This window comes from Lissotriton vulgaris, chromosome 10, assembly GCF_964263255.1.
Source record: "Lissotriton vulgaris chromosome 10, aLisVul1.2, whole genome shotgun sequence".
NCBI lineage: Eukaryota > Metazoa > Chordata > Amphibia > Caudata > Salamandridae > Lissotriton > Lissotriton vulgaris.
Window position 1 is genome coordinate 241,182,573 of NC_141698.1, and position 24,495 is coordinate 241,207,067.

General features: G+C 45.2%; 1 protein-coding gene across 3 annotated transcripts in view; it reads right to left on the reverse strand.

Moving 5' to 3' along the window:
• The window catches only part of NOS3 (nitric oxide synthase 3), a 1,079,476-nt gene that overhangs the window by 234,289 nt on the left and 820,692 nt on the right, over window positions 1-24,495 (reverse strand). For all 3 annotated transcript variants that reach the window (XM_086940927.1, XM_086940926.1, XM_086940928.1), the window contains 2 exons: window positions 7,355-7,487; window positions 2,512-2,590 (listed from right to left, as the gene is read on the reverse strand). In XM_086940927.1, the coding sequence (XP_086797053.1) occupies window positions 2,512-2,590; window positions 7,355-7,487 (212 nt within the window). The remainder of the gene's footprint in view (window positions 1-2,511; window positions 2,591-7,354; window positions 7,488-24,495) is intronic.

The following is a 24,495-nucleotide window of genomic DNA, read 5'->3' on the forward strand; positions in this document are numbered from 1 at the left end:
TTGGAATATGGAGGGGTTAACTTTAGTATTTTCTACTCCAAATAATGCAAACAGTAGGGAAAGCGTTGGAATTCGGAGGGGTAAGATTACTATTCCCACTCCAAACAGCGCAACGCTTATGAAAGTGTTGGACTTCAGAGGGGTAGAATTTACTATTCCCACTCCAATCTGTGCAACAGTAGGGAAAGTGTTGAACTTCGGAGGGGTTAAATTGACTTTTGCCACTCGAAACAACACAACAGTAGGGAAAGTGTTCAACTTTGAAGAGGAAATGTACTCTTCTCACACCTAACAGAGCAACAGGAGGGAAAGCATTGGATTTCGAAGGGGTGAAATTTACTATTCCCAATCCAGTCCATGCAACAGTAGGGAAAGTGCTGGATTTTGGATTAGTAAAATGTACTATTCCCACTCCAAACATTACAGAAAGTGTTGAATTGTGAAGAGGTTAATTTTACTATTCTTACTGCAGTCTAATCAAGAGTAGGGAAAATACTTCACTTCCAACACATTATATATATGAGTAACCTCATGAATGCAGAAAGAAGATTACATTCTTGATAAAAAAAATAGTTAAAATAAATATATATATGTATATAAAAAATGAAAACCAATTTAAAATATAAATAGCTAAATTATTTGGTATTTAATTAATTAATGTCCCACCCTGCTCCCCTACAAACCTCGCACCCTGCGCTTAAAATATAACTAACAAAATAACAATTTCATACCTTAAATAAATTACATAATTAACAACAAATAATAGTCAAATCCATATTTCTTAATTAACCTCCCACCCTATACCCCTACAAACCTAGCATCCTGCAATTACAATTAAATGAAATTAAATAAGCACTCCACAATTTACATATTTACAAATCGATTAAATAATTAATTTCCAAATAATAATTATTAGTTAATTAATTATAAGGTAAATAACTTCCTATCCCATGTCCAGACAAACCTAGCATCCTGTAATTAAAATGTAAGTAAAATAAATATTACATAAATGGCATAATTAAAAAGCCAATTAACAATTAAAAATGAATGGGCAATTAGTTATTACTTAATTAAACGTCCCACCATATTACTCTACAAATCTAACAACCTAAAAATAATATATAATGAAAATAAATCAGTATTACATAAATTATATAGTGAATCTCAATCATATAATTAAATAAAATGTATTAAATAATTATTCATTATTTATTACCATATTACCTTCCCACCCTATTCCCCTACACACCCAACAACCTGTTACACTATAAATTACTATTAACAATTAATACAAAAATCAAAATCACTTAAAACTACAAGCTATATTTTAAACATAATTAATAGCGATTGATAAAATTTGTATAAGCAATAGCACTTAGAATTAATATATCAACGACATCCATGACATAGATGCCACATATGTGCATAAGGAGGGTAGGGAGATACAGCTCCCTGTATAGCTGAGAGTAAAGTGACATAGATGCCACATATGTGCATAAGGAGGGTAGGGAGATACAGCTCCCTGTATAGCTGTGAGTAAAGTGACATAGATGCAACGTTTGAACATAAGAATGGTAAGGAGATACAGCTCCCTATATAGCTGGAAGTAATGTGAAATAGATGCCACATTTGAGCATAAGGTGGGTAGTGAGATACAGCTCCCTGTAGATCTGGGAGTAAAGTGACATAGATGCCACATATGTGCATAAGGAGGGTAGGGAGATACAGCTCCCTGTATAGCTGTGAGTAAAGTGACATAGATGCCACGTTTGAACATAAGAATGGTAAGGAGATACAGCTCCCTATATAGCTGGAAGTAATGTGAAATAGATGCCACATTTGAACATAAGGAGGGTAGTGAGATACAGCTCCCTGTATAGCTGGGAGTAAAGTGACACAGAAGCCACATTTGAGCTTAAGGAGAGTAAGGAGATAAAGCTCCCTGTATATCTGGGATTAAAGTGATATAGGTGCATAAGGACGGTAAGGAGATACAGCGGGTAAGAAGAGGCAGACAGCTATGTGGTAAGGAGTATGAAGGAATAAAAGTGACTGCTGCGGTACACAGCATCTGTTTCATTAATCAGATAGTACAGACTTCAGCTCCCAATAGCAACAGCAAACACAAGTGACACAGTTCGGAGACAAAGGTAGGTAGCAAAATAAAGGAGAGCATAAGCTTTAAAGCAGGCATAAGAGGACACATGTTGCCAAAGGTGGCAGCAAGGAGCACATTCTAGATAGCTAGTTATAAAGAGGCAAGGGCTACAGTTAAGAGTAATGAGACACAGTCTTCTGCAAGGAGGAGTAAAGCACTTCAGGTTCTTGATAGTACTGAGTGAGTGACTGATAGTACTGGGAGACACAGGCTGTCACTGTTGGGACACATAGGCTGCTCGAGGTGGCATACAAGTGGTACCTCTTGTTATAACCAACACTGATAAGAAAAGGGCATCAGCCAGAAGAGGGGTCGTCTATAGTCAGTCAGTTAGATGTACTGCAAGAAATTACCTGGAGTTGCTGCTCTGCAGGTTCTGTTTGGAGATAAATGTTGAACAGAAGACTTTCCTCCTGTGCAGCTGGGACAGACCTGGGATGACAGGACATTATTCGATATCAGTAGCCAAAATACCAAAAATATAGCTGCATACATGGCAATCTTTCAGAACAGGTGAAAGGGGGATATAACAAATTCGACAGATTTCCCCCCCCTTGAATTGCACTGAAGTGGAAGCAAATTTAAGAAGAAGAATTGTATGAATTAGGCGTGCTGGCATGCATGCAGGCGCACCGTGGTATGAGGCTAAGCATCCCATGCTCATTCGGGCTTTATCTGTTGGAGCCCCCCCCCCTCAAGAGGAGGGACTTTTCTCATACAAATCAATAACTATCAGCCATATTCATCAATCTCCCGTTTTGCGAGGCCCTAATAGCGAATTATAGCGATTCGCTATTAAGGACTCGCAAAACGGGATTCATGTAGGATTAGCAAAAATTATTGCGATTCCTACAGATTCCTTATTTGCGATTAGCAAATTGCTAATCGCAAATAAGGAAAAACTCCCCATTCATTCCTATGGTCCTATGGCCCCGCCCACTTAATAGAACGCGTCGCGCAGGTGCGAAATCAGCGCCGCGCAGGCGCGGCGGCAGGGCCATGACGGAACCGCTCCATCATGAGCACAGCTCAGCTGATGCTCATGACGGAGCGGCTCCGTCATGAGCATAAAAGGGGTTAAGCACAGATTTTTAGCTTGTGTTTTAAGCCACACATTTTATTACATCAAACACCCTTTTGGAGAGACCCCCCACTTAAAGCTCTGGAAACAACACCATGTCAGTCACCCCACGTCAAGGCACTGTGCATCATGCATGACTCATGCCTTCAACTTTTTCAGATTGCCTATGTGCAGGGGCATAGTGAACCCTGCCTCGCCCTACCCCACCCCTTGCTTTAGGAACTATAGCAAGGGTGGAGTTCTTGGTGGGTCTCATAATTAACGTGACAAGGTGAGTGAGTAAGTAAGTGAAGGGATGGGTGGATGGATGGCTGAATAGATGAGTGAAATGATGGATGGATGAGTGAAAGGGTGGATGACAGGCGAGTGAATGGGTGGATGGATGAGTGAAATGATTGATGGATTGATGAATTGATAAGTGAAAGGGTGAATGGATGGACGGATGAGTGAAAGGGTGGATGTAAGGCTGGAGGAGTGAGTGAAAGGGCGGGTAGATGAACAAAAGGATGGATCGATGAGTGAAGGAGTGAAAGGGTGGATGGATGATTGAAAGGATGGATGAATGATAGGTTTAATGGATGGATTCATGAGTGGATGAGTAGATGGATGGGTGGGTGGATGGAAGGATGGATGGCTAAGTGAAAGGGGAATTGAAAGAGGAAGGAGGATGGGAAAATGGATGACTGAACGGGTGAATGGCTGGATGGATGAGTTAATGGATGGATGGGTGGAAGAGTGGATGGATGAGTGTGTGGATGGATAGGGTGAAAGGGTTGATGGATGAGTAAAAGGGTGGATTGAGGGATAGATAAGTGAAATGATGGATGGAAGGAAACGTGATGGATAGGTTGGTAAATGGATGAATATGGTCATTGTTGGGCAGACAGAACGAATGGTGAAAGACTGAATGATGGATGAAAGTATGATCACACATTGTAAGCCCCATTATCTTAACCTTTTGGATGCTCATGACAAGCTCAGCCCGTCATAAGCCACGGTGCTCTTGTGCTCATGACGAGCTGAGATCGTCATGACCGTTAGAACGCTCGCAAGCTGGGCAAATTCTCCTCCTGTGCGAGCATTCTAATGAAACGGGTGTGGTCATGACGAGCTCAGCTCGTCATGAGCACACGACCACCGTGGCTCATGACGAGCTGAGCTTGTCATGAGCACCGGGGCGCTGCGCGCGCCCCGGTCCCCAGCACAGCGGGGGAATATGCCCCACACGGAAGGGGTTAAGCAACATTTCTTATACATTGACTTTCACATTTATATGAGTGATTGTCTCTTTATAATACGTGTGTGTTGTAACGCACTCCAACACTCTGCCCCACATACTTGGGATGAGTAGCACCATAGAAGAAATTAGATACACATGGAGAGGGTCTATGTGAAGATGAGGGGCGCCATTGGAGGGTGGTATCAAGGCCAGACTGGCCGGACTGGGCATCAGGTGTTTTCTCTGGGAGCTGGAAAGGTGGGGGCGGTTTTGTTACCACAAATAGACCTGCACATTTGCTTAAAGCTGCGCGTATACTGACAAACCATGAAGTGCACAATTGTCTCAACCTAATATGAACTTATTTTCACTTGTACTTTAGTGGTTGTCTATTTACTTACTTATATACTATTGCACAACCTTCTCTGATGTGTCTGTAAACCTTACCTTTTGTCCTGAATTTTGACCCGCTGTCCTGAATTTTTGTCCCCAATTTGGACCCTTTGTCCTGAATTTTTACTCACTGTCCTGAATTTGCACCCATGCCAGTTGGTCATCCTAGACATCACAGCGACCCCTCCAGGTGCCTGTGGTTGGGGGGGGGGCAGTGATCCTCGGCGTTCAGATGGAAGCAGGGGGCTACCAATGACAGTGCAGGTGCCCTGCAACCCACTCATCACCGCCACATGAAGGAAGAAATGAACCCGATCAGCTCGTCGAGCCAACTTCCAGAAAAAAACTTTCAGACGCCATGGAAAGTCAGCGGCATTTGCTGTCTGCGAGTCTGTATTAGATTTGTACAATAAACCCATTTGAAAAGGAAACTGCATTACATTTCTGCCCCATCACGGTCACCACTCTGTGTCTTCAATCCCTGGTTCACCCCTCTTTTAACCCTCACGTCAACTCGTCTCCCTCAAATTTTTGGAGGGGGGGGCTAATTCATCCAGCCAAAGCCATGTGCAGAGTGGAGATGAGGGGCTGTAAGTAGGGGTGAAAACACAACAAAGCCTCATTACCAAGTAAATGGTCTTTTAAAGACCTGTCTGAAGTACTTGGGTGCGGCTGTGTGTGTTTGCTGTGTCGGGAAGCTGTCTCAGACAGGCACACCCATTCTTATAACATTCACACCCCTCAGAATGACAAATCACCACTTCTAGCTGCCTCCTCATGGGGTGTGAGTGGGAAAATGTGCACAGCAGGGGGAAAGGGATGGCCAGTGCAGGTGACACTTTTCTTTTCTGTAGGAATTTCTGCTGGCATCATAGCCCAGGGTTTGCTGTCTGTGCACTTGTATAGATGTGTATTCCATACAAGTGCACAGACAGCAACCCCTGGGCTATGACACCAGCAGGAATTACTTTGAAAAGCGTCACCTGCACTGCCATCCCTTTCCTCCTGCTGTCTGTGCACTTGTATGGAATACACATCCACGGCGCTGCTCACCAGATAAATGGTGAACAGGGCCATGGATCTGTCTCTTTTTGCATCCAAGAGCACCGGCGAAGAAGCAGAGGAAGCCCAGGCAAAGAGAATCCAGGAGACATTTGACCCACACCTATCTAGAAAGTGAGACCTTCGAGAGGGGCTGGATGCCAGGACGGCAGTTTTGCTGATCAGCCCGACTCCACTGAATAGTATCAGAAGTAAGGCAGCAGTTTTTAAGTAAGTTCCAGTAACTTTAATGCATTCTACAGCATCATCAGCATTACCTACTGGCTGGAAATCTAGGTTACAGTGTTTTAGACTTACATGCATGGAAACACCAAGGAGGACAGTCCCCTCCAAATATGCAAATGTAGTGTAAGCTTGTAGGGGCATATTTACAAGCCCCTTGGGCCACTTTTGCTTCACTTTTCCCATGTTAAAAGGGACTCAAAAGTGGCGCAAGGGGCTTGTTAATCTGCCCGTAGCGTTCAGCTTTTGGGATGTCAGTGGGGTAATTTTAGGGTTCAGGGTGGGTATGGGTTTTGGGGTGGCAGTGCTAATTTTAGTGTTCAAGGTGGGTATGAGTTTTGGGGTGCCAGGGGTACTTTTAGGGTTCAGGGCAGGTATTGGTTTTGGGGTGCCAGGGGAAATGTTAGGGTTCAGGGTGGATATGGGTTTTGGGGTGCCAGGGGTAATGTTAGGGTACAGGGCGTGTATGAGTTTTTGGGGGGCAAGGGTAATTTTAGGGTTCAGGGTGGGTATGGGTTTTGGGATACCAGGGGGGTAATTTTACGGTTCAGGTTGGGTATGGGTTTTGGGATACCAGGGGGGTAATTTTAGGGTTCAGGGTGGGTATGGGTTTTGGATTGGAAGTGGGGACATTTTAGGGTTCAGGGCGGGTATGGGTTTTGGGGTGCCAGGGGCACAATTTTAGGGGTTGGGGTGGGTATGGGTTATGGGTTTTAGGGGTGCCAGGGGGCTAATTTTAGGGATCCAGGAATGTATGAGTTTTAAGGGGACAGGGGGTTATTTTAGGGTTCATAAGGGTGCTCTAATTGTTGTCCAGTTTGAAATGCAGAATTCACCACTTTTTTTTTCTCAGCTTGGCCTGAGCATTACCCGATCCTGATTGTCAGCCATTTTTAGCCCCGCCCCTATTCATTAACATTAGCCAAGCCCCTTTGTTTGGCAGGTTAGCCCCCCCTGGAAAAATTTCTGCGGATGCCCATGGTCAGTGTGTGTTTTCGCCTTTCTTGGGGGTGGGGGTGGGGTATGGCAAGCCTTGGAGGTGTGAGCCTGGTACCCTGACTTTCTGTTTGGTCCTGGCATTATGTGTGTGCGCACAGGGCTACGCTGGCCCTGGTGATGCGAGGTCCATAACTAGCAACCTCAACCACCCCGGTTTGGGCCAAGTAGGTCCTGTCTGCTACCCATTGGCCCCTCGAATAGAGTCTGACGTGTTTATTACCTGTGAAAAGGTCCAGGGCGCTGGAGTGAATAGATAGTCGGTGTTTGTGTCGCTTCCAGCTGCTCTTGGCTGTAAAAAAGTCCTTCCCATCGACTTGAACATCGTCTCCAACACAGAATGTGTCACAGGCGGCCTATCGGAATAGGATAAGGTATGAATGAGGATGGGTTTGAGGACAGTGAGGAGAACACAACAGTAGAAAATGTCATTGTTAAACAGCAAATATTAGAAGATAAAGTTGTAGATAAGTCTGTCTGCTTGAGAAAGAGAGCCCTGGTTAAGGTATTATATTTCTTGTGAATGTGGTTCTACTTCACCAATTACCTAGTAGGCATTTTTAATGTATTGAAATTCTGTTGCTTAGCCTACACACACCAGTGTGTGTGCTGCACAAACGCATATTTCACCCATGAGTTAGTCTCATATTTAAAGAATATGAAATAGTACCTAAGTATAATAGACAGAATATCGTTGGCTAAAATATATACGGCCATATTTATAAACGTTTTGGGTTGCTCTTTTGCCATGCGAAGTAATGCAAGGGCGACACAAATCCTACATGCGATTTACCAAGCCACACAAGGCCACTTTGCGTGGCCCTGCGTGGCTTGGTAAATCTAGAGTAACGCAAGGCAGCGCAAGTCGCTGCCTCCAGTTACTCTGCCTTAGGGAGGCGTTCCATGGGTCGAGAGCGCAGCACACGTAGAAAGAGGAAATAGCGTCAGGGGATTGTTTTTGTTTGCCCTGCACAAAAAACAATACTGCCTGTAACGCAGGCACACGTGAACTATGATACGAGGGCGCCTGAGTTAGCACTAGGCAGCAGTTTGTGCACCAGCGCAGGCAGAGAGCAGGAATGAGCCATTTCTTGATAGAAATGGCAAATTCCTGCCCTCTCCCTTTCACTCAGCACAGTGCAGTAAGGAGTCTTGGTGCGCTGTGTTGCATGAAATATTGATCAATAGGGTCCCTTGTGTTCTAAATTTTGACTACCGAAATAACATGAGGGTAAGTGTTTATAGGTCAGTATCTTTTACAAATATTTTTATTATTAATGGTAAACCTGTATATGCTTACCTTAGCAATATTTTGGTCTCACCATTTTTGTATTTTGGCTGAAACTAATCGGAGACAGTCTGCCTACCTTTGGGACACATAGGCTGCTCTAGGTGGGAAAAAAGTGGTACCTCTGTCCTCAATATACAACCCCGTTGTGCACCATGCACAGGAGAATCCAACTGACCACCACCACACCTCTTTGAAAGTTAAAATGTAACCTAAATCTGATTTACTGCAATTTATACTTTTGCAAAATGTTCCATGAAACATCCAGGCACATAAAACAAATTCTTTAATCTCAATGAAGAAAAATTATTTGTAAAATAACTAGATAATGACAATTTGTTTCCAGTATTTTATCCATATGTGAAGGTCAGGTTTCCCCAGTTAGCTGAATCCCTTTATGGGTCTCAGCAGAAAAATCAGAGGGGCAGATTACGACTTTTGTCGGCTTTCCACCTGCACAGCTGCGCCAAATCAGGGCAAGGACCGCCAACCTTATTATGAGTTGAACTTGTGTAAGGTGGACGGACGATCCTATGCCTTTCCCGTGGAGGTGCCAGAAAACCAGGCATTGCAATAGGAACGGCAAGCATTTTCCAGCACGACATGGACGGTGACGACCATGCCTTTCCGGAACTGGGGGTACAAGCATACAGAGGGTGGGGGAGGGCTACATATTGGTTTCCTGAAATGCATCCCAAGGCCAGGGGGGAGGGGCATGGAGGCCCTGTGGGGCCCCCTCTTTTTCCTGCACCGCCGGCCTTTTCATGGCGGCGCTCCCTCCATGAAATAGCTGGTGGCGCAGCAGAAACTCGCATTATGCTCAGTAGGACTAGGGGCCTTATTTATGAAGGCCATGCGCCGCCCGTGCGTCACTTTTAAAATGAGAAAAAGTGACGCACCGACAGTGCAAGGCCTTCACAAATAAGGCACTAGGGGCCTTATTTATGAAGGCCTTGCGCCACCGGTGCGTCACTTTTAACATGGGAAAAAGTGACGCACCGGTGGCGCAAGGCCTTCATAAATAAGGCCCTAGGATTTTACATTGTGGCGCAGCTCTGTCGCAGCAGGTGGTACACCGCCGGTATGATGGTGAGAGTCGTAATCCAGCAGACGGTGGACTGCCACTGCTGTGCCACCATGAGTGCGGCAGTCAGAAAACCACTGCGATAATAATCACGCCCAAAGATTGCAAAAATAAGCGAACAATTTGATGAAGTCAGAGAGCTTGTACATCACCAGTCCCTTCGTGTAGCTCAGTGTTTGGGAAATACAACCCTTCATCAGGAAAAACTCTCCAGCGGTAGGCAAACTGTTGTTTTATATTCACAATACCACTGATTCACACTCCCCTCACCAGCAATCACACAAACCACCAATAGCTGACACTCTCAACAATTTTTAGTCCTCTTACTTCAATAACCTAATCACCTCACGTTAGTCTAACTTGAAATGTGTTGCACGCACAATCAACAAGCTACGCTGTCCTCCACAGCGACTCATAAATTGCACACGTTATCAGTTAGTGCCTTTTACAGACATCCCTCTTAGAAAGTTACTAGAATAATACACTTTATTCAAATGGGGCAGATTTGCATATTGGCTAGTAAAACTGTCCTGTCGTCCACAGAAAAGGCTAGTACATGTAGTCACAAACAGTCTTTATTTACGGGAGGCTGCAGCGCGACCCCATTGAGCAGGTACTCGTGCCAACTCCTCCTAGACAGTCTCCTGTCTAGCTTGCCCGCAGTCTGCCACCCTTTTCATTCTGGCTTATGTTACTGCCTCCTCTGCTTCATTTTCTGCTCGCTTTGCCTATGTTTTTGCCTTTTCTGCTAGTTTCTGGCCCGGTTTTTGCCTTTTTATGATCGTTTCTGCCCCAATTCTGCCTTTACCTGCTCGTTTCTGCAGCCACTTCTACCTTTTTCTGTTAGTTTCTGCGCTGTTTTTGCCGTTTTCTGCTCATTTTTGCCCCGTTTTTTGCGTTTCCTTGCTGGTTTCTGCCCCTGCTCATGCTATTTCTGCTAGTTTTTGACCTGTTTTTGCCTTTTCCTGCTCTTTCAGCCCCGGTCTCTGCCTTTTTCTGCTTACCTTTGCCCTCTTCCTGCCTTTTCCCTCCCCCTGCCGTGTCCCTCTTCCCACCACCTCGTGCTCCCCCCAGGACCTACTTAATTGAAGCCTCAGCGTGGCCGCACAGCAGTTGCACAAGCAGGTACTAGGCCGGCACATTGAAGGCATGCCAATGTCAAGCCCATCTGCCCTTGGACCGCACCCACTGCCGGAACCCTGGTCATACCACTATCCGCCATTACACCCCCAAGGAGCTCCTGTCCCGGGGGGCCCCAGACATGGCAACAGCTGCTTCACGTCCTTTACGCGATGAACCAAAGGACCCCTCACCTGCAGCCACTGCCGCTTCTCTTGCTACACAGAACCACCAGCTGCACTGGACCCCGCACCGCTTCAGCTCAGAAGACCACGAACAACCCAGAACTGCTCCAATCCATCCTGCACAATGCCCACTTCCTCTAAAAACACGTCCCGGAAACCTGGGACACCCTCACCAGCCTCTCCCCTGATATTGCCTTCATCACCGAAACGTGGCTCACCCCCTCCTCGAACACCAACATTGCCACCGCCACTCCAGACGGCTACAAAATGATACACCAAGACCACACCAACAAACAAGGTGGGGCATCGCCATCATCTTCAAGGAAACCGACCTATGCATTGTCACAAATGATGAACGTACACCTCTCATGGATCACCTTAACTTCTGACTACAGACCGACTCTAAGACCATGAAAAGAGGCACCCTTGCCTACCGTCCCCTGGGACTGGGGCCAGCTTTCTGCAACACTATGTCCAACCTCATCGCCTCCCTAGCCATCGACTCCCACCACTATGTCCTACTTGTCGATCTCAACTTCCACGTTGAAGTCCCCAATGACGCCAACCCCATCACTTTCCTGGAGAACCTGAACAACCTTAACTTCACCCAACTGGTCACCGAATCCCAACATAAAGCAGGACACATGATCAACTCAATTTTTTCCTTCATGACAGAATCAAATTCAGCCACATTTTAGAACTCACCTGGACTGACCACACTATAGTTCACGTCACCATCTCCGATGCCCAGCATAGCATACCACCACCAAGCACCACAGCACCTCCCACCACAGCTGGGGCAAGGTATCCAGGGCTCAGGCCTTCCAGAATTTTCCCACCTGAATCACCGAATGTAATGAAAGAGTTGTCCCGCTGAGACCTGCAAAAGCCAACATAACCCCTAAACAAAACTGCTGGTACACCTCAGAGCTCAGAACCACAAGTGCAACTGATACTGACTCGAGAACTGATGGCGCATCACTAAGAACCCCTTTGACAGAGCAGCTCACAAAGCAGCCCTCAGAAACTATCACCTGTGCATCAAGGAAGGCAAGAGAGCAACCATCACTGCCTGCATCGATACCCTGGCCAACCACACAAAGGAACTCTCCAAAATAGTCACAGAATTCTCCAACCCAACAGCCACAGAGAACACCACCCACCTCGCCCAAGAATACCCTTTCTGACTACTTCCACAGCAAGATTGCTACCTTCTACAACACCTTCGATCCCGAAACCACCACTCTTAGCATCGACAACCTCAACCAACCAATGAACATCAGCCGAATGATCACCACATGGTCTCCAATCACCACTCAGACCACCACAACCATCATGTTGTCCTTCTACTCCAGGGTGCCCACCGACTCTTGCCCCCACCATCTCTTCAACTTCGGAACCAACCGAATTGGCACGGTACTCACTAGCATTCTCAACACCTCCATCTCCACAGCAACCCTTCCTGACCAATGGAAAGAAATAGAGGTCAGACCTCTCCTGCAGAAACCCTCGGCTGCCCCCAGTAATCTCCAAAATTACAGACCGATCTCCCTGCTTCCTTACCCAGCCAAAGTACTCGAGAAAGCCATCAACCAACAACTCACCGAACATCTGGAACAAAACCACCCACTTGACGGTTCAGAATCAGGATTCCGTGCCGACCACAGCACTGAGACCTTGCTGATTGCTGCCACAGATGATATCGGAACTCTCCTTGACTGCAGAGAGACGGTAGCCCTGATCCTCCTCGACCTCTCTTCTGCGTTTGACACCATATCCCACCACACCCTCATTGACAGACTCCACAACATTGGCATAAAGTATAACGCCGTCAGGTGGATCGCCTAGTTTCTTGCAGTAGCATCCAACTGCCTCCCTTCACCTCTGCACCCAAGGTCATCATTTGCGGTAAACCTCAAGGATCATCCCTCAACCCCATCCTGTTTAACGTCTACATGACATCCCTCGCTGACGTCGTCAGATCCCATGGACTCAATATAATCTCCTACGCAGATAACACTCAACTAAATCCTCTCACTCACTCACCGGGAACCCCTCCAACACCAAAACCAACTTTTGCAATACCATGACCAACATAGCCAAATAGATGAGAGACCACTGCCTCAGACTCAACTCTGACAAAAAGGAAGTACTGATCTTCGGGAAGAACACCTCTATTTGGGACCACAGCTGGTGGCCAGCAGAACTCGGACCAAAACCCACACCAACAGGCCACGCACGCAACCTTGGCAATATCCTCAACAGCCAACTGACCATGAAACGACAAGTAAATGCCGTTGACTCCTCCTGCTCCACACCCTTTGCATGCTCCGCAGAATCTTCAGATGGATCCCAATAAACACCAGAAAGACCCTCGTCACCAGCCGCCTCGATTACAGCAACGATGCCAGTTCAAGATCCTCATGCATGCCAACAAATCAGCCATCAAATCAACTTCCATCTACCGGCAAGACACCTGCGATCCTTCTCTCTCGCCCTTGCACCCCCCCCCCCTGCATCCGTCACAGCTCCGGCAGGACCCCTATTCTCCTTTATTGTCACCAAGCCCTTGATTGACCACCCCCCTGCACCTCTGAACAGCACCCTCCCAGGCGGACTTCAGAAAGAAACTCAAAACCTGGCTGTTTGATGGAGACATGGCACCCCCAGTGCCCAGAAACCCCTCCATCTTCTCCTTATGTTTGCTTTGTTTGCCCTAAGTTGGCAGGGTATGCCCAGATGATGGTCTCATGATCACTTTGTCACTGGATTCACACTAGTCTGGCTGATGAGGGGAGTTACCCCGAAAACGGTCTCTGAATCCCTGAATGCCTGTTTCCATTCCAGGGAAAACCTGGCTTGACAGTTAGGGCTGGACTGTTCCCATAAGGAACAGAGTCAAGACTGATATCCATATGACTGGGTCTGAACTGGGTTCTGATTTAGAGTTTGGCTCCTAATTGTCATACTCCTGCTGATGTTTCACCAAGGATGATCTTGCACCTCATTTGACTGTTAACCAAATGTGATGCTATACTACTGCACACTGTATACTATTAATGTGACAAGAAAAGGACAGTAACAAGGATGGTTGAGACCCGATAACCATAAGGGCAAGAAGCCACTGTTGAGATGATGACATATCCTTAATCCATGGTTGAAGCACTGCTATACCATACCAACATACTCACTAAATATGCTAATATTAAATGGTGGCTAAACCATTGTGCCCCCTTCAAGGTTGCCATTTCTGGTCATGTGGATCTTGTTTCACCACAACTCTAAGTACTAGTCAATTCCTGCATGTTTGAGTTTTGAATGTCAGGAACTGAATTCTCTTTTCCTTACTGGCCAGCTGTGCCTGCTCCAGTAGTACACGCCTCTATTCTATAATTAGAGCATACTATTGAGACAGCTTTCCTATGCATTTAAGCTTCTTTCCTTCTAGTTCTCATTGCCCCTGCTTCCCACAAGGCATTTTTCTGTAATTAGTGTTACATTGGAACAGGTAGTGTGGCTACGGGAATGGTTCTATCCTTACTTCAGGATTTCTTACGGGCATATTATCAAGGGTGTAATCAGCGCTTTTTCGGCACACAGCTCTGTAAAAGCAGCGATTTTTTTTATCACTCTATCAAGAAGGACACGCTAACAAGCGTTAACGCGTGTTTCCTTGCTACTTTGCATGTCAGCGATCAATATCGCTAATGACATGCAAAGTAGGCCTTCCCGTCCCTAACTCCATGTCAATTCACGCGGACACGGCTTTGCGCTATTTACAACCCCGCAGCAGACATGCAAAGCAATAAAAAAAACGCGCTAACTGCGTTTATCGCTGGAATTTAACATCTGCTTTTCATTTGACTTAGCTATACTAATAATGGGAGGTGGATTGTTTGTTTAAGTCCACACTCCCCTATCAGCAAGCAGCCCCTTAGCGCTGTGAAATCTTCGCAGGATTTTACACGCTATTTCTCATTTTCCTCCTCTATCGCTGGAATTACATCGCCTGTTAGCAAAGCATTGTTAATACGCCACTAACACGGCGATGTAATCTGGCGATAGACAGCGATATACAGAAACGCGCCAAGTGCGCTTAGCGATGTTTATCGCTATTCTTTGATAATATGCCCCTAAGAATTTTGGGAAGGACTGACCCCTGTGTGCCATCCTTCAAAAGAACATCCATAGGTATATCCGTTAGTCTGGGCATTTATAGTTCTCAACAGGTGAGGCTTGGTTGCTCAGTCTCTGGTGGGTATGTTAAAATTAGGAACAGTGGCCAGAGAGTCTATTACCCCCTGACACTGGGGCAGACAGATGGCTATGGGCAGATGCCTGCATCTTGAAGACCCTAATAACACCTTTCTCCTTCTGGACAGTCACTCGTCCTGCAGGACGGGAAGACGTCTTTGCTCTCTCAGCAGGCAGGCTACTTTACGAGTGCTTTGGGTCAGGTAAGCCGCTATTCCAGGCAAGAGGTGGACTCAGATGGACTCTGGGAAGTTGGGTCAGGCAGACACCAGCTTTGGTTGTACAACTGTCCTCTAAGTACTCTTTGGAGCACTCCCTTCCTCGGTCCTAGAGAACTTGGAAATCAAGCAATAAGTGGGGCACACTTTTATAGAGTAAAAGCAAACAGGAGATGTGTAGCCACTGTATGTATGTTTAGAACTATTTTGGGGTGTGTCTCTTTCAAGTGTCCTTTCCAGATTGCATTCTAGACGCAGCCTGTGCCTAGAGTGATGTTTCTCAGAGCAGGACAGTATCATGCCTGAAACACACACAACAAAGGTACAAAGGGGTGTAAGGTTCTGCACTTGGTTGTCATCAGCCAGCTGAATAGAGTGATCAAGGAAAGACAAAATTATTCCTCTACTTTATCAGACTCTGCAGTCCCACCCTTCACCCCTACTATTCACCAAGTGGCAGTGCTTCAGGAAGAATAGTTAGCAGTCCCTGGCTCAGCAAAAGGCTTAACTGACTTTCTTCAGGAGTCTTGTCTCCTCTTCCCTCACTTTGTGTAGTTATCCTCGCTCCAGCTTTGAGAGTATCCCAAATTTACTTTTGCTGTTTTAACATATGAACATCCATCTTATGCAAAAGGCCAGGCTAGGAATACCCAAAACGGATTTCAAAGGCCTACATTATTATGGCTCACTTACAGAGACCATGCCTCGTAAGCTACACACACAATACGCACGAAGCACACTTGGGATGTTAGCAATAGGAGTTGGGTAAGCACACAGAGACAAAGCTTTACACAAGTGGGCCAGTAGCCCTCCACTCCAGTGACAGGGATAAAAAGGTCTGGCCAAAGCTATGGATTCACAACACACAGTACACTGCCATCACCACTCTATATGCTAAACACATGACAGGGACAGTATTCCCCTGTCTGTTAATGAGGGTGCGCTTGATGCGTCCCGCTATGTCACTGGCCAAACCCAGGACTTTCGCATCTCTGGGGATAAGCCTTGGCCTTGTACACATACCAAAGGAGCATGATGCCAGTGCCAATTATCAGAAACCAGGAGACCAGACACATGCATTTGGACATTCAGGACAGAGGAACACATTTATACCATTTACTGGATATTCCCATCCCAACAAGAGGGTAGGAGTCCCAAAATGATACACTTCTTTCTGAACAGAGAATGGTCCTATGCATAGATTTGGAGAGTGTGTGCCCTTACCTCCAGTTCATCGTGCGAGCCATAGCTTTCCCCCCACCTCAGTACACCCGATAATCATGCATGTGCACTGGAGATACTTTTTTGACATGGACTGAGATGCTGTGTTTTGCCCTGTACTCTATAGAGGAGCACACCATGTGCACCTTCCTATTATGGAGCATGGCTACTGTCAACATGCTGGACTGTAGCGGACTGACATTAGTTGTAAGAAATACTATATATATTGTCAGGGTAGGAAATGTTTCCTGCCCAGGAGAGTCGCCTACTGGCTTCTCCTCTTTTCTGTAAATTGGTCTACCAGTCCCCTGAAACTGGACCCTTCGCTCATCCATGTGGGACATGGATTTTTGGATGCATATGTGATACATGTAACTAATGTCATTAGAGTCTACCTTGTATTTGCTACATCAGATGGGTCTACATGGGCTACAAAAAAGCACAGACAGCAGATGTGAATTGCAGGTAACCTTTAGAGTGGGTCAGAATTTTGTTGTATCGTAGAGGAGACACAGAGCCACTAAGAAATCCTGGCCCATTATTCTATGGAAGAGCTCCACCACACAGGTTTACAGGCGGGTAAGTGAGACTGCCTCCTTCTTGTTTGTACCCTTTTTTGGGTTTCTCCTGCCTGGAGACTCCCACCTTCTAGGTAGTACCTTGTAATAAAGACCTTGGTTGGGCCAGGTTAAGTGGAATAAGTAAAATGGCAGAACTAACAAGAACTGATCCCAGAACGGGCTGTTGAAATACCCAACTACTGCCTGCGGCTTTAATATAAAGGCAGGGCAGAAATGTCCAACCTGTGTGCCAAGATTTCTTCAGCAGAATCTGGAGTCTCCAGACCACTAGGCACACAGAAACTCTGCTGCACTCTAGGGTTGCGGTATCCGCTGCCACCTCCCCTTCCAATGTTTTGGGACAGAATCTGTGACCTTTGGAAAGACTGTCAGGAATTCTGCCTAGATTTTGCTTTGAGGAAGGGATTTAAATGACTGATTAAGAAGGACCTTGCAGGGGAACGTACCAGGAAAATGCCACTCAGAAGGAGATGTCTGTGAAGGTGTCAAGCGGAAGATGTTCACTGCTGCATCAGGGAAGATCATGCAAATTTCTTCAAGGGAAAGGCCTAGGGATTGCAAAGTATCCCTTCAGTGTGAGCGGAATTGGGTACACCCATGGGTGGAATGCACTGAGGAATTTATGTCCAGTTGTGTTAAGTTTCAGAATTAAGTTCCAAAAAACTATAAAGTGTTAAAGAAGAACGATCCACAGTCTGTGGTTCCTGAAACAAAGAAGTTAGAGGAGTGGGGAGGAAACACATCAAATGAGAGGCTAGCTTCCAGAATTAAACACTTACCACAGACACAAGCAGTGGGCACCTAGCTGGTTTTGGCTTTTGTGTTTGGGTATGAGGAGAAGCAAAACTTCAAGGTCCAACAAAATATGAGCGCTGAAACTCCAAGCAGCCTCCTTGAATGGTGCTGCCTCCACTCATCACTCACCAGGACCAAATATGTCACTGGTGCACCAGTCAAGAGGCCCAAGGCAGGATCTTCACTCCTCACCCTAATGGTCATGCCAACAGAAGACAGGCATAACCTGCATCACCAGCCGACTCAGATAACAGAAAAGCTACTATGCATACCTGGTATATACGGAAGGAAGAAACAGGATCTCCTCTAACCGGGGAACAAATATTCTGACATACTGGCTCACAACCTGTTGAGCACTGCCTAAGGGCACTCCCAATAATACACAACTCCAAGGGAGGCTCTAGAATCTTGAACTATCACAAATAGGCATACTAGGAGGTTAGTCTGCTGGAGAATACTAAGCTGCCTCCCCAGTAGTTACTGAAGGGTATTAGTACTATCTGGTATTATTCATTGTCTCTGGAACATTATTTATAGTATTTCATTGTGTTATTTGAGTAAAATGTTTCCTAATTGAGTAAGCTTGGACTGCTTGCCTTTGCTTCTCTCTGGGTCAAGTGCTGAAGGGTGTATGCGGTGCATAGTTTGAGGTTCAACAGTAAGGTTAAGCCCCAGGACACCAGGGGTAAGAGTCTCTGACTAACATATTCTGAGTCAATCAAAAGGGAAGGACCAGGAGCTATTGAAAGTCCAGCCACCTGTACCCTTATCTCTAAGGCATAGTCATAGTCACACAGCTTTATTCAAACTTTTTAAAACGGATCATAAAAGCATAAGTTAACGAAAAATTCCAACACAGTATATACACATTTAAAATAAAAATTAAACAGTTGCCGTAATCCAGGAATATTCATATAAAAACGTTTATGAAAGAAGCAGTTCAGAATTTAAAATTAATGAATTAGTTGTTGCAACTAAAATGTCATCCCACCTTTTTCATCTCCCTAAATGACAGAAATGAGGCAACAGAACAGCATACAAATTGTGGTACCTCAGGATTGGGAGTATGAATGTTTTCGTTTCCTCTGTATAGGTCTTGCAAAATAATACAATGTGTAGATCTGACTGCACTGCGTAGTTGTTACAGGGACAGGGTGAGAAGTCTGCTAATTTATATTTTAATTTGTGGGTATCCCAGGAGTAGCGAGATCATGTTCATGCGGAAACGCAAAAGGATAAATCTGTGCTGCGCATTACTTATGTGTGACAAATACTGAAAACCTTCCCCCAATCTTGATGGTACAAAATCATAAAGAATGGAGGAATGATGAATACATTTCTTTTCTCTTCGGGCATACTTTGATCTCTTAATTAATAAATCAGTTATTCTTTCCTTTGAAACTCTTTTGCAGGACTCAGGGTCCTGAAATAATTCTTCCATCCCTTACACTTTCAGATGAACCTCTACGTAATTTAACCATCCAATTCTTTTATAATAATCTAATTTACAACAGTCCTTGATAATGGTTTAAGTCAAATCCACCGTAGACCTCCGCCATACTGATAGGCACAACAAGACTGGAGCCAGTTTAATGTTATTGCTCATATAAGGAAGCCCCAATTCACAGTGTAAAATATGATTTGGGGCTGATTGCGGTAAAGACACACGATTTTAAAAAACAGGAGTCTTCTATTTGTTGTGGTGGTGCAGCGTTAGCCATACCCCACACTCCTGCCCCATATATTGCAGTGGATTTTGTTTTAGATGAATATATATTCTTAATTGCATCCAGTGGGCTGCCTCCCAACTTCTTAGCAACTCTTTTAACAGCATTAACACTCCTTTGCATGCCCTGGGCTCTTGCTGCCATTAAATTAGACCATGTGTGTTCTTTATCAAAAAGCACTCCAAGGTATGAAAAGAAGTTGAGTGTCTCGATTTTCTTGCCTGACAACTGGAAATGAGGATGTTTCTCACCTCTTGCGGCTCCAGACACAATTATATATAAATGATTTCGATTTGTGGCGGAGTAGGCTGTGATTAGCGTTTGTAGGGCTAAGCCCGACCTGGCCATCAATACCGTGTCGTCAGCGTACGCCAAAATCGGAAGGGGGATAAGATCAAATTTAGGCATAGGCACCGGTAGAGCAGACATGGAGGACTCTAATTATTCAAACAGATGAAGGGAGGCTGTTCCTGAAGAGGTCTCTTTGTCTGAGATTTTCCCTTTTTGCTGTTTTTCATGAGTGCAAGAATGTGAAAGTAGGGTAGGGTGTAAAATGGTGAGTTAAACTATCTAAGCTGTGCTCTATACTCTATATTCTGGTGCCACCCTTGGTAGGGATAAAAACAATGGTGTGAGTACTCTCTGTTAGGGAAGTTATGACCCTTGATAGTCCCACAGTGTTTGATGTGGGGTTTACTTTAATGTAGGTCAACATTTTTCACTCCTGTATGGTCCCAATGAGATATGTGGTGTTTCTTCAGGACCAGATTATAAAACCTTCACCCTACACTCCAGCGGAAAAAGCTACAAAGGGATAAGGAAAATTAGTCTGGATTCACTATACCTATGTGTATTCTGAATTTGAATCCTTAAATCCAACTTATGAGAAGAAAAGGGAGTAAAAGTTTAAAAACAGCATATATAGGAGCATCCCTTTAGGCATATAGGTATACTCCATGTAAACAGTGTTACTTTGTACATACCATTAGGTTCAAGGATATGTATGATGAGTGCTCTGATGTCGCTACCTCGTAAATTACATAAAATTCAGCTGAGCTATTAGAACCCACGAGGCTGAGTGGAATGTCTACATGTTTATCTGTTAATGTTTGTACTGTTTTCAATGGAGCACATTTTAATGTTACACCACTGGCCTGAGTCACTGTGGGTTTTTACCTAATTCAGGAGGTCAGAACACTCATAATACATATCATTAAACCGAATGGTATGTGTAAAGATTTTGCAGAGACCCTGAAACTTGAGCTTCCGCTTCAGAAAGCTTGGGAAGTGTGGGAGGAGAAGATTATGGGGTTTGAGAGGGAGAAATACAGGTTAGCTTGTCAAAAAGAAGAGGAGAGATGCGAAGACAGACAGATGAGTGGGCCTGGGAAGAGAGGAAGAGAAAACAGGAGAGATAGGAAAAATAAAAGCAAGAGAATTAGAGAGAGAGCAGATAGTACTTGAAAAAGAGAAGCTTCATTAGTGACAGAAAAGGGCATTAGCTCCAGGGATAGTGATTCCTTCTCCAAGTCAAAGGAAGTCAGCACTAAGGTGTCAAAGGAACTGATACACGTGTATGTGCCAGGCACTGACATTTTAGGGTGGTTTTGATGTTTTTGAATTGCACCCAAGGCACAAAAGCTGAATGATAAGTCTAAGGCAATGACTGTAAAAAGTAATCTTCATTTTTCAAATAACCGATGTTACTGGCTTGATGCTTAAGAATGACAATCCGACTTGTGTGTATGATCGAAGCTCTGGTTAGGCGATTTGGGTTGAATCCAGCCCCGAATGTGCAGACATTCTGTGAGAGCAAAAAGCCGTGTAGCGTTTTCTTAGCAAATTAGATCCTGACATAATTTGAGATTGAAATGAGTTGATGAAAGGGATAGAAGTGATCGATTACCAGTTCCTAAATCAGTTAATCATAGCAGAGCTTTTCGGAGAAGAGTGCTTAAATGATACTTGTCTGAAATAACTCAAAAAGTTCAGATATGTTTGTTGTAACAGTTGACAAGTAGTTAGCCAACAGTGTGAACCAAGGGCTGGAGCAGCACAGTTTCAAACCAAAAGGAGAGAAATGGTCCCTGCAGAATATTTCCAGACCAGCAAGGGTAGGTTCAGGGCCCTGGAGAGGACCAAACACTATGTGGAAGTGGTTTCTTGGTCAGAATAAGAAAGAGAAGGAAGCGTAAGAGACCCACTCTACCTGCCCAATCTGGTAACCTGTGTGAGGTACCAAAGGGAAGAGCATTACAAAACAAAATATCTAGTTAAGAAACCTGTAGCCTGCTTCTCTGTTAAAGGTCATATGGATACCAGTGAAGGCCCAAGGGCACAAAACCTTGTCACACTGAATGGACTAAAGGAATAAGGGGTGCATATGGGTTAAATACCATCCAATCAAGCACCATGGGATTTGTCAGCATGGTGCGCATTACAGGGAAGAAGGTTCCTACACTAAGGGATAGTAGCACCTGAGAACTGTTGTTGAGAGGAAGTATCTCAAACCTGTGGAGATTATTACTAGATGCCAGTGAGGACAACATGGAGTACTCATGTGCCAGGGCTGCTTGGTGCCTGCTGGTCAATGACCTATGATTGCCCGGGCCTGAGGACTACATGGGATGGGAAACATTAGCCGCCCTGACCAAACCTGCAAGTCAGCTTCATGAGGAAACTGTGGTCCCTTCTTAGAGTGGAAAGATGAGTTAGAGTAGATCAGGGCAAGCTTTGAGAAGGCACTAGATGTGGTGCCCCTTACCCTTGCTTCAAATAGGAGGATGAGGCCCCTAGGCAGATCATGTTTTGGAGTCTGGGCCCCGGCTAAAACTGCAGGACTTAATAGCTTCTGGAGGGCCAAACCAATGAAGAACTTTTTGCAAGGCACAGGAAAAGTATCCGACTCTGATAGGCCTACCCAAGGTGGCATGTGACCAAATTGAACTGGAGTGGTTGGTCAACACAGCATGGTCTGAGAGTATTATCTACCCTTTAGTGGACCTTTAGATCCAGAATTCAGAGCCGGCGGGAAGTTGCTGTTCCAGAATTGCACAGAAATGTTCTGTTGTTGCTAACCCATGAGGGGTATCTTTAGTAGGACACCTGAGCATCAAAAAGAGCACGGACAAGTTAGAACCCTTCTTTTGTTGGTCATGTATGGGCCTAGAGGGTTTACAGAACTTGCCTAACTTGTCAAGTGAGTGGCAAGTCTGGAGGCTTAACCAAGGCACCATTAGTGCCTCTTTAGTGGTTGGTGTGCCATTTGAGAGGATGGGCAAAGACACAGTAGGTTCATTTGATACCACTTCTGCTTCAGGCAACCAAAACACTCTGGTTTTGGAGGACTATGGCACTAGATATCCTGCAACTGCACCCCAGACAAGTATGACTGCCAAGGTAATGGCATTGGCCTTCCTTGTGATCTTCTCTGGGGTTTGATTTTCTAAGACTGTGGTGTCTGACAGAGGATTGAACTTTATCTCTTCATATACGAGGAGATGGGGGAGCAAACTGGCACAACATATCATGTGTGCACTGCATACCATCCACAGACCAGTGGGATTGGTGAAATGCTCCAAGTCCCTAAAGATCATGCTGGAAACTCTAATTGAGAGGAAATGGAATCTTCTTCAACCATGTCACTTGTTCGCCTATGCAGAAATTCCAAGGAAGGGGTTAGAGTTTAGCCACTGAGAGCTATTGTTTTGTCATCCTGTCTGTGGTTGACTGAATTTGGTGAGATAGTTCTGCAAAGGTACGTCTGAGTCCTCATGCTATGATGCGGGGAAAGAGTTCTGGGCCTCAGGAAGCTGATGGCTCAATGGATGAACAAGACATAAAGAATCTTCAGTCTAGCCAAGAGCTAATGAAGGAGTGGTAAGACCAGAAGGAAATCTTACTGGGAAACAATTTAGACAGGAGTATTGGTGTTAAAGCCAATTTCTCATCAAGCTTTGGAAGACAAATGGAGTGGTCCCTACAAAGTGGTCAGAAAGATCTCATATGTCAACTATCTAACACTTGGGTACTCCCAAACTTTCTGTCGGGGACCAAAATTACAGTGTGGTTTGCAGCCGAGAGCTGCACCAGTAGGGGTGAGGTCAGTTGAGGGTGGGGCTAAAGTAAAATAAAATCTACCTGTTTCAAAACAGACTATGCGACAATGCTGTATTTTAAAACAAGATGTAAGTACAAATAGCACATTTTGATAATACATTTTTTATTAGCAGACAATAGCAATCTTAAGAGGCATTGCATAGCTTCATACACACTTTGACTCCAATTCCATCACAGTCTCTCTCTCTCTCTCTCACTCTCTCTCAGTCAGTCACTCTCTCTCTGTCAGTCTCTCTCGGTCAGTCAGTCTCTCTAAGTCAGTCAGTCTCTCTCTTGCTCTCTTAGTCAGTTTATCTGAGTCAGTCTCTCTCTCAGTTATCAGTCTCTCAGTCAGTCTTTCTCTCAGTCAGTCAGTCTCCCAGTCAGTCAGTCTGTCTCTCTCTCTCCCAGTTATTCAGTCTCAGTCATCCAGTCTCTCCCCAGTCAGTCAGTCTCTCTCTCAGTCAGTCGCTCTCTTTCTGTCTGTCAGTCTCTCTCTCTCTGTTAGTCTCTCTCACAGTCAGTTCCTCTCTCTGTCAGTCAATCTCTCTCTCTCTGTCAATTAGTCTCCCTCTCTCTCTCTCTCTCTCTCTCTCTCTCTCTCTCTCACTCTCAGTTGGTCAGTCAGCCAGTCTCTTTTTCTGTCACTATCTCCCTCTCTATGTCATGCAGTCTCTCTCTTAGTCAGTCTCTCTTTCTCTTAGTCAGTCTCAGTCAGTCAATCTCTCAGTCAGTCAGTCTCTCTCCCAGTCAGTCAGTCTCTCTCTCTCAGTCAGTGTCGCTCTCTCTGTCAG